The 10,950-nt window shown below is 56.3% G+C and overlaps 1 protein-coding gene and 1 non-coding gene across 2 annotated transcripts; both read right to left on the minus strand.

The window, feature by feature from the left end:
* Positions 1-606: 606 nt before the first annotated feature.
* TRNAQ-UUG (transfer RNA glutamine (anticodon UUG)) lies at positions 607-678 on the minus strand. The gene has a single exon. It is a non-coding gene; the product is annotated as a tRNA-Gln (tRNA).
* A 2,658-nt stretch (positions 679-3,336) lies between these two features.
* Positions 3,337-8,331, minus strand: LOC147976961 (lectin protein kinase family protein). Its single transcript, XM_087519111.1, has one exon. It carries the CDS (start codon positions 6,238-6,240, stop codon positions 3,643-3,645), a length of 2,598 nt encoding a protein of 865 aa, XP_087375237.1. The 5' UTR covers positions 6,241-8,331; the 3' UTR covers positions 3,337-3,642.
* Positions 8,332-10,950: the final 2,619 nt, after the last annotated feature.

The following is a 10,950-nucleotide window of genomic DNA, read 5'->3' on the forward strand; positions in this document are numbered from 1 at the left end:
CATGGAAGAATATCTGTGCTCTAGATCTTTCCTTTCCGTCTTCTTCCTCCTGACCGACTTGTTATTAGCCGGACAGTGATGTGCCGTGTGCTCCTGTTTCTTTCACTAAATAATACCCTCCTTTCCAAAAATTTTGTATTAGATTTGTCTAAATACGAATATATCAAGACACGTTTTAATATTAGATACATTCATGTATCTAGGCAAATCTAAGACAAGAATTTTGGGACGAAGGGAGCACTACGTCCGTTCGGAATTACTTGTCGCAGAAATGGATGTATCTAGATGTATTTTAGTTTTAGATACATCTATATCCAAAAAAAGTAATTCCGAACCAAGGGAGTAATAAAATAGTATAACGACCTGGAGTGTAGATGCAAGATAAGATGCGAGGGAGCGAGCGTGTGTGTTTTCTCAGGCGACATGGAGTGGACGCCGGCTGCAAGCGCCAAGTGAGAGCAAGTGGATGCTTTCTTTTTCGTGGCAGCGTAATCGATGGCCGTGCAAGAGAAGGACAATGAGCCGATAAGGAAAAGAAAAATGAGCGAACAAATCAGCAGGCCGCAGTGCAAAAAAAGGAGTATATAAATGGAAGAGAAAAAAAGGAGGTCTCGCCGGGATTCGAACCCAGGTCGCCAGATTCAAAGTCTGGAGTGCTAACCACTACACTACGAAACCAATTGATGACACCTTTTCTCTCTCGTCCTATTTAATGTTAATCCAAGAAATCAAAGCATCGAAGTGGATCTGAGGACCTCCACTATAGCGGCTGCTGCGTGGCAAACCTACCATTAATGGAGACCCCAGTCACATGCCTGTGTCCTCGTAACGTAGACCTAGCATTAATGGAGTGGAGTCCCGGGTGCATCTCATCAGCCAGTGATGACAAAAGGCGACACATGGCATGATGCAGGCTTCTCTTGTGGTTGGTGTGGTGCCACTTGATGATCCACAAACGGGTCCCGGCCAATTCATTCATCCATTCGTCCAACTTGCACACTTGTTCAAGTTGATGCACAGGTCTGCCCGCTGAGAGCACCCACGCCCGTCCAACCTCCATTGCACCCAGCCCAGTTGCGCCAAACTGCCAGTGCCATACCACCAAGGCACTGCTACTAGTGACAATCATCCAGGAGAGCTACTGAGAAACACCCAGGTCACATGATTGAAGCACCAACGCAGAGTGCGGTCAGAGGATCATCGATCCAAGTTGCCTAATCCGGAGCACGGACGCGCCCTCGGATTAGTGACCAAACGGCCCTCAAATAATATCATTTGCAATCACATTAGTGTATCCCCACCCCCGCCAGCGGGCGGGGCGAAACCTAGCTCCGCCCCCGGCCTCCTCCTCCCTCGCCGCCACCTAGGGGTGCCGCCGGGTGAAGCCCGGTCGGCGTGGACGGCGGCGGGGTCACACCCTCTCCTCCTCGCGGAGCTCCTGGCCGGCGCGGGACGGCAGGCTGCAGGAGGCATCGGGCTATGGCGGGGCTCGGCGGCGCGGATCCGGGAGCTCCTGGTGGTGCCGCTGGTGCAAAGTGACTTTGTTTGGTTTCCGTGGGATCGAATATGGTCGTGACAAACTCCGCCCACTGAGGATAGAGACCATCGGCAAGGTAGTATCCCATGTTGTATGTGTGCCCGATGACGGTATAATTATACGGTGGAGTTACCTCATCACAAAGTCTCCTGAACAAAGGAGATTCGTTGGGGCAGATTGATGTCATTGCACGAACCTGGCATGCCAAAGAAAACATGTCAAATCCACAAATCTTTCGATGTCATTGCTTCAAGTACGATGGTGGCGTCTTTGATGTGTCCTTGGTATTGCCCACACAAACCTTTTAGGCAGTTCTTTTCATTGCCAGTGCATGCATTCAAGTGAATCCAACATGCCTGGGAATCCTCTTAATGCTCTAATTGTCAACATTTTTTTTAATGTCCTCCACAATTAGCTCTCTCAGGTATTCCGGTCCCAACACTTTCACCACAGTGCATGCAAAATGCACTATGGTCTCCAGGAACGTGCTCTCTCTCATACGGATTTCAGTATCAATTGGATCCACGCCCTTACCGTAAGAAAAGCATTCTAAGAGCAACAATGCATTTCTGCAGAGGAGAGAAAGCAAGTTGTTTGCGGCAATCCTTCATCAGCCCTTCTCCACGGGAGTCACTACACGCAGGAACAAATTTCTACTCATTCAGAAATGACGTTGAAAGAAACCTTCATGGTATGTTGGGTTCGTCGTGAAGTACTACATCTACAGAAGCCGTGCACCAAAAATCCTATCCAGGAAATAACTCTACGACCCTTCATGGAGCCCTTGAAGTTCAGTGTGTGCTCCTCTGCCTTCTTCATCTCCTCTTGAATGCCCCCCATCATCGTTTCAGCATCTTCGTCATCCGAATCCGATGAGGGGTGGACTCGTTGTATATGAATTCGTCATGGTCGGGGTTCCCATAGCCATCATTCCACACGAATCCATCAGTGACCTACAAGTTGTGACCAAAAGAATAAAAACTGACTCGGACAGTTCGTCGAACACATGGAGCGCGAGGTGTATATATAGGGGGGGAGTTGGACATATCGAGGCACAGCGACCTTGATTGGTGGCGGCACGGTCGGCGGCGGTGTAGGTTGGGGCCTTCGATGGCGAAATCCTAGGTTGGGAACGATGACGGATCAAAGATGACGACAAAACTCCGGTGGCAGCTGTGCTGACGAGGGAGAAAAGAGAAGAGGAGAGGTCTGGTCAGGCAAGGATGTGTGGAGGTATGCAAATTGGCGTTGGCCCTTGCGGTCAGCCCTATGTGGCGACCACATCCTGACGTTCCCATATCCGCTCTAGATATGGGTCAGATACAAGGAATGCCGGTCAATCCGGGCGTTGTTGTGTTGGATTTGTGAGGTTCCGTTGGATGACGACAATCTTTTGTCCAGTCAATTACCTGGTAGCCCGTCCAGGGCGTTTGGGCGGATTTGAGAGCTCCGGTTGTAGATGCTCCCAGCATCCATTCCAGCATCACCAATTCAAATCTGAAATGCATCACAAATGTCGCCTCTCATCCTAAAATAGCACTCTGCCTCAAATTTGAATTATTTGTACAAATTACGATGATTTGCGTTCGGTCTAGTTCTATTACTTACTCCCTCCATTCCACAATTTAGTGCTTCCTCTATCCACGTGCTTCAACTTTGACCGTAAATTTAACTACCAAGACCGATTGCGGCGGGAGCAAAAATTATATCAGTGAATTCGTATTTGAAAAAAAAAAATTCAAATATATAATTTTTTCTCCCGCCACAGTTGGTCTCGTTGGTTAAATTTATGATCAAAGTTGAATCTCGGAAAGCGCAGGCGCACTATATTTTAGAATGGAGGGAGTACAACTTTTGGATAATTTGGCTCATGAGTCACATACATACGTGCTTCTGAAGTCTGCCAAATATCACAGTCACAGGCAGAGTGAACGACAGCTTCCGTGCTCCACCAAGAACAAAACCAAGCAGATCCTAGAACTGCCTACCAAATCCCTAATTTCCTCGATGATCTGCACGATTCCCCTTCGATCGCAGCACGGAAGCATTTTCCATCGTTTTCGCCGCCTCATTCCGCTGCCCGGAGAAGATCGGCATTGGCATTCTCACATTGTCATGTATGGCTCCGACGAGCGCAGCGGGAGCGACGCGATCTCGCGGGTGCGGGCGGAGGCCGACCGCCCCACGGACATCTCCTGCTCCACGTTCGGCGACGGCACGGGCGCCGGCGGCGCCGCCACCGACGACGCGAACGTCGACGCCACGCTGCTGCTCACGCCGCTGCCCGAGCCGCCGCCCGTGGTGGCCGTGGTCACCGTCATGAAGCTGTCCGACGACTTGGGCGGCGGCGGCCGCTCCAGCTCCATGATCCCCTCCAGCATCTGCACCACCTTGCCCATGGTCGGCCGCTGCGACGGCTGCTCCTGGATGCACCAGAAGCTCACCTGCAGCGCGCGCTCCACCTGCGCCATGTCCACCTCCTCCCCGGCCAGCCGCCGGTCCACGATTGGCAGGAGGTTCCCCTTCTCGTACTCCTCGTACGCCCACACCGAGAACTTCTTCCGGTTCGTCTCCTCCGAGATGTCGAAGTTCCGGTGGCCGCTCACCGTCTCCAGCAGGACCATGCCGTAGCTGTACACGTCCGACTTGACGGTGATGGGCAGGTTGGCGAGCCACTCCGGCGCCAGGTACCCCCTGGTGCCGCGCACGCTGGTCAGCGTCCGGTGCCGGTGGTCCTTGGGGTTGATGAGCTTCGCGAGACCGAAGTCCGACACCTTGGCGTTGTGCTGCTCGTCGAGGAGGATGTTCTCCGGCTTGATGTCGCAGTGCACGATGGTGTCGCGGCACTCCTCGTGCAGGTACGTGATGCCGCGCGCCGTGCCCACGGCCACCGCGAACCGCGTCGCCCACGACATCGCCTTGCCGCTGTCGTTACTGTTGCTGTTGCCGGCGCCGAAGAGGAAGGAGTCCAGCGAGCCGTTCTTCATGAACTCGTAGACGAGCAGCCGGTGCCGGCCCTCGGAGCAGAAGCCGATGAGGCGGACCAGGTTGAGGTGGTGCGTGCTGCTGATGGTGGCCACCTCCATCCGGAACTGCTTCTCCCCCTGCTCGATCCCCTCCAGCTGCTTCACGGCCACCACCGTCCGGTTCGCCAGCACGCCGCGGTACACCGCGCCGAACCCGCCGGCGCCCAGCTTCTCCTTGAACCCCTTGGTTGATCTCTGCAGCTCGCGGTACGAGAACTGCACCGGCGCGCCGGACGCGTACTCCAGCAGCGCGTACTGCGCCGACGCCGGCCCGTACTTCGGGCTGTTCCGGCAGAACACCCACCACAGCGCCCACTCGGCCAGCACCAGCCCGGACACCACGCCGAGGACGACCAGGGCCACGACCCACCCGCGCAGGCCGGAGGACCCCGAGGAGGACGAGTCGCCGGTGCTGAGGGGCGGGTTGGGCTCGCCGGGGAAGCAGACCTTGACGAAGGACGTGCTGGGGAGCGACGCCGACTGGTAGGCGCTGACGAAGTTGGAGACCTTGAGGAAGCAGAGGCCGGAGCCGTCGGAGAGCGCGGTGGAGGCGACGCAGGAGCTGCCGGAGAGGCAGTTGAGGCGGCATGCGGTGATGCCGACGAAGAACTGCTCGGTGGTGATCTCCGGCGTGTAGGTGAGGAACTGCGTGTTGTCGAGCTGGAGCATGGTGGAGTTGCCCGGGCAGTTCTGGAGCTCCACCTTGCGCTTGCAGCCGCTGCGGGGGTTGGAGGCGTCGTTGAGCTGGAAGTTCCGCGACGGGCACCCGCACACCGGCGACGTGCCGTTGTAGCCGCACACGCCCATGTTACCGCAGTAGCCGAACACCTCGCACTGGTCCGCCACCGCGGACCACTGCTCCGTGGCCGTGCCGCTGCCGCGCCCGGCGCTGTAGGCGCGGAAGTTGCCGTCCGAGTCGAGGCGCACGAAGCGCAGCATGTCGCCGCTCTCGCCGTAGTTGCTGCTGTAGGCGACGACGACGGGGGCGTTGAGCGTGCCGTCGGTGAGGGAGACGATGCCGTTGGTCTGCATCGTGAGCGTCGGGGAGCTGAGCGTCTTGTTGGCGGTGAAGGTGGAGTTGTACCCCTTGTTGAAGTAGGTGACGGTGGCGGAGCCGGCGGTGGCCCACCTGAGCGTGAGGTTGCCGGTGGCGCGGTCGACGGCGAAGACGTAGGGGCCCGAGGTGAGGTTCATGCCGGAGGCGAAGTTCTGGGACATGACCACGGTGTCCGTGGGGTGGTCGAAGGACTGCCACAGGGCGCCCCCCGTGGAGTTCTTGAGCACGAGGTTGCCGCTCTCCTGGAGGGCGGCCGCGGAGACGCCCTGGCCGGCGGTGCCGGACGACCAGAGCACGGCGCCGGAGCCGTTGACCAGCTGCAGGTCGCCGGTGGAGGAGAGGCGGAGCGAGCCCCCCGAGTCGACGGGCGCGCCGGCGCCCGCGGACCAGACGGAGATGCCGCCGGCGTAGGTGACGGCGGCGACGGAGAGCGAGGGCGCGGTCGGGGACGGCGCGAAGGCGAGGGAGAAGGTGGAGTTGGGCGAGGACCACGCGGCCGAGTTGCCGCCCGGCGAGAGGGTGGAGCCCAGGGGCATGTCCTTGCCATGGGACAGGAAAGGGAGCAGCAGGAGCAGGAAGCAGCGGCAGAGGACGGCGAGATCCCCCCGTGAAGGCCGCATCTTTGTTGGACGGAGCGCGGATTCTTGCGCCGGGAGGTGCAGCGGAGGAGCTAGCGGGGGCTATGTAGCTCGGCTTCCCCTCTCATGGCGTCAACTGCGGCTGTGAATCGGGAATTGGGCAGAGGGGGAGAGGCAGGGGAGGGGAGGGGATGAGCGTGAGCGAGGGAGGGAGGAAGGGAGGAGGAACTAGCCGGAGCAGGACAGCGACTGTGACGCACACTGACCGTGCTTGGTCCTTGTAGACTAGTTGTTCGGTCAAATTCCCGTATGTTCTTTTCTTTTTTAATTTTCACCCGGGGATTCCTCATCTGAATTGTATTCATTTTGTCTATAAGGCTTTGCAGCCCGTCGCAAGATAGGTTCAAGTGAACCAGAAATACATGAGGTACAAGGAGTAGAGATAAAGCAAAATAACACACACTGACCACACACATAACAGAGGAGAACAATGAGGGAGAACTCAACACCACACAACACACCAAAGAGCACCGTCAGTGAAATCGAACGACATCGGCCAGCCGAGTCCAAGCCATGACACTGCATCGTCGACGCAATCGAAAGGCTCCGCGCATCCGAAACTGCACAACGTCGCGACACCACCTGTGTCGAGGGGCACATTCGAAGAGGCACGCGAGGCCGAGACGACGCCACGATACCTGTGTGCCACCAGCATAGTCGAAGGGCATCGCCTAGCAGACCAAACCACGACACTGCACCGTCGACACAATCGAAAGGCGCCATGCATCCGAGACTGCACAACGCCGCGACACCACCTGTGTCGGGGGCACATTCGAAAGGTCACGCGAGGCCGAGACGATGTCACGGCACCTGTGTGCCACCGGCGTAATTGCTGGGCACCGCACTAGCAGGGACACACCAAGAAGCACTCCGCACGAACACCACCGAAGAAGAGCACAAAACAACCGTCGACCCCGAGCCGGCCGCACCACCACCACCGAGCCGCCACCCCGCAAACATCAACGACACCACCTCCAACCACTGGTCTCTGTAACCAAGCCAAGCTCCAAGACGAGGCCCTCATGAGGGAATGTGACGTTGAGCGCCACCATCGTCTGACTCAGGAGACCTGGACCGAAGTTTCCTCCGGAGCATCACAGGCAAGGAGGCGAGCACAGCAACACGACGCCTTCAACAAGGGGATAGTGCAAAGCACTGCCGTCGTTGGCTTTGACCGCAACCGAAGCTCGGCTTTCACCGGCTGTGTCACCACCCCCACCCAATAGCCTGGAATCCACCAAGACGCCCTCCGCCAGCAATGTAGAAGAGGAAGCCACAGCCTGCCCACGAACAGAAGCTGCCACACCACGCGGAGCCTCCAAATGCAGGCACCGAACCGAGCAGAGCTCGATCCAAGGCTAGGCAGACTAGTGCCTGCTTGGCGTCGTGGTCACCGCACACCTCGTGCGTCGACGCCGACGCGAACACAGACCCCATGCCAGGGCCTAGCTGGCCGGAAGAGCCGAGTCGCGCCCAACTTGCAGCAGATGAACCCCAGCCTCCTGCGCAGACCCACCGCGGCCCTCAAGCCGAGGGGGATGGCCCCGTCGCCGCCTTCACGTCCGAGGAAGGAGGCCAGCCACCGAGCAGCCGCAACCGCCACGCGCGCCGTGGGTGCCCCCAGCTTCTCGCGCCCGATTGGATCTGAGGCGCATCAACAAATCGTACAGGAGCCGCAGACCCGATTGGATCTGAGGGAGAAGGACGCCCGTCGCGCGCCGGCTGGCCGCAGGTGACAACCGGAAGGCAGCCGGTGCACACAGAGGCAGAAGGCAGGGCACCGAGGTCGGCTGCGGCGTGCCGGAGCGCCAGCCAGAGCACCGACGCATGAGACCTCAGGACTGAGCTCCGCCGTGCCCGAGAGCAGCCATGCGCCGCAGCAAGGTCCCCGCCGCCGCCGTCAGCCTCACGGCTTCGCGTTATGGCGTCGTCCGGCGGCGGCGGAGAGGGGGACGTCCGGATTTTTAGTGGCGGCGGCTAGGTTTTGCAGGTTCCGCCCGAGTCGCCCACACGGGAGCGACGCGGGGGCACGGGGGAAAACTAAACTGAATCGGTTTTTGCGCGAAGAAATCCCGTATGTTTGTAGTAGTAATTAAGAGCTCTGTAGACCAATGCGAATTTTAGCCGAGTAAAATGCACACTTGTTTGGGCTTGTAATTTATTATAGTTCACAAACTTGTTTGGGATCGTGACATCCAATGCTCTTATATTCCATATATTTCCATTGGATGACATACAATCATTCAAATTTCCTGCCTAACTAATGAACAAACGGCTGTTTATGCTACCAGTGGTTAGTTGGAGTAGTATAATTATGGCCTATGCTAATCAACTGCTGGCACCAACCAAAAACAAATAAGGTATAGTAGAATGGTCAAGGTGTCTCCGGACCAGACGAAACAAGTGGGCGAGCATGGCCGGTGAGCTCAAGACCAAGCCCACCCACACACCTCTCTAATGTCAGCTGTTCTAAGTGATCTCAGCCGTTCAAGATCCCACGGAGGGCCCTGACGAGCCGGTGGCGACTGCACCATCGACACGTACGCTTGACTTGGTGGCACCTGCACCGCTGGTCGCCGGTCGGAGGGTCAACAGGGGCGGCTTGTGGACGATCGAGCAGCCCACTAATTATCTTTGGTTACAAACCAAATGAACTTCTTTTGGTAACACCGCCATTTTTTTTCACCATCTTGTTTGACTTTCGTTGGGTTAATTTTTACTGGATGATCATGAGCGTGCACGCTCGTCGGTGACAATGCAAAACAAAATAACCTACCAGCGTCAAAAGTATTGAATATTTGTATTGACTTTGACTTCGGGGATTGAGATTTTTTATACAGTAGCAGAACTTTATGTGAGGATCCAGGCTAGCTGAGCAGAACATGGTCTTACGCGTACAACAACGATGTCAGTATGTCACGATCACAGCCATCAACTTACATCCGTATGATAGTATTCAACATAATCTTACACTGTTGGGTCATTACGACCAAGTCCTGCACATGAGAGCCAGGTGGGAGAAACATCAAATAAGGCCATGTTTGGAAATTGGAATACAGACTACCAAACCAACATAGGACGCCCCAAACCCCTCCTCAAACGCCTAGACAAACACTCAGATCATTGACAAATAAAAGTAATCCAATCTAGACGGACGCCTTAAACCGGCCTCAAACGTCTGAGCCTCATATCCAGCCCAAATGAGACGGATATGGGGTGGCCCAAGCGTGACCGGGCGCGTCTGTCACGTAGAACCCGACCCACACTAGCCCACCCAATCCCACATATATCCATCCCCATCCGCTCCCCGGACCAAACCCTAGCCGCTCCACGAGGTGTATCGCAGCCACCTCACCAGAGGCGGTGCGGTCCGTCCGGCGTCTGAACGTGATGGCAGATGCGCAGCCGCTTCGTTGGCACTTGGCGCGCTGAGGCGGAGGTGAACACATGGGCGGCGTCCGACACAAATATGACACATTGTGCGGGGAGCGAGCGCGGGAGACGATAACTGTGGGTGTCAAAACCGGCGGATCTCGGGTAGGGGGTCCCGAACCGTGCGTCTAGACCAGATGGTAACAGGAGGCAAGGGACACGAAGTTTTACCCAGGTTCGGGCCCTCTCGATGGAGGTAAAACCCTACGTCCTGCTTGATTAATATTGATGATATGGTCAGTACAAGAGTAGATCTACCACGAGATCGGAGAGGCTAAACCCTAGAAGCTAGCCTATGGTATGATCGTTGTTGTGTATGTTGTCCTACGGACTAAAACCCTCCGGTTTATATAGACACCGGAGAGGGTTAGGGTTACACAAAGTCGGTTACAATGGTAGGAGATCTGCATATCCGTATCGCAAAGCTTGCCTTCCACGCCAAGGAAAGTCCCTTCCGGACACGGGACGAAGTCTTCAATCTTGTATCTTCATAGTCCAGGAGTCCGGCTGAAGGTATAGTCCGGCCATCCGGACACCCCCTAATCCAGGACTCCCTCAGTAGCCCCTGAAGCAGGCTTCAATGACGACGAGTCCGGCGCGCAGATTGTCTTCGGCATTGCAAGGCGGGTTCCTCCTCCAAGTACTTCATAGAAGATTCTGAACACAAAGATAGTGTCCGGCTCTGCAAAATAAGTTTCCACATATTGCCATAGAGAGAATAATATTTACACAAATCTAATCTGCTGACATATTCCATAGTATGACACACCACGGCCAAGCCTTTATCCGAGTCGTTTCATTATCCCACCTCAGCGCGTCATGCGAGGCGGTTTCCTTGGCACACCTTGTTAAAGCAGAGATCGTGTCCCCTTATTCCGGGATTCTCATCAATACGGGCGTGGGTAACCCAACCGCGCCATTGATTACGACGCTTGGAGATAAGCGAGTTTTACCAGGCTGGTGGGGACACGTAGTTGCGTCCACCCATATAAGGGGATAAGGATCCACCTTTTCACCTAGGCCTTCTTCCTCCCTTGCTTATCCATTCCCGCGCACTCGAGCTCCAGCGCCCAAGTCCGCACTCCCCACCTCAACCTTCTCCAGCCATGTCCGGAGCGGGAGGCAAGTGGATGGTCTCCTCCGTCACGGAGGGACACATCAAAAAACTGAGGAAGGCCGGATACTTGTCTAACGACATTGCGTACCGGCTTCCCGAAAAGGGGCAGCTCATCCCCACTCCTAGGCCCCATGAGAGGGTGG

Source organism: Triticum urartu, chromosome 4A (genome assembly GCF_056163025.1).
Source record: "Triticum urartu cultivar PI428250 chromosome 4A, HENAU_Tu73, whole genome shotgun sequence".
Taxonomy (NCBI): domain Eukaryota; kingdom Viridiplantae; phylum Streptophyta; class Magnoliopsida; order Poales; family Poaceae; genus Triticum; species Triticum urartu.

Coding starts and splice junctions, on each gene's coding strand:
- LOC147976961 (XM_087519111.1), bottom strand. CDS start 6,240: ATGCGGCCTTCACGGGGGGATCTCGCCGTCCTCTGCCGCTGCTTCCTG.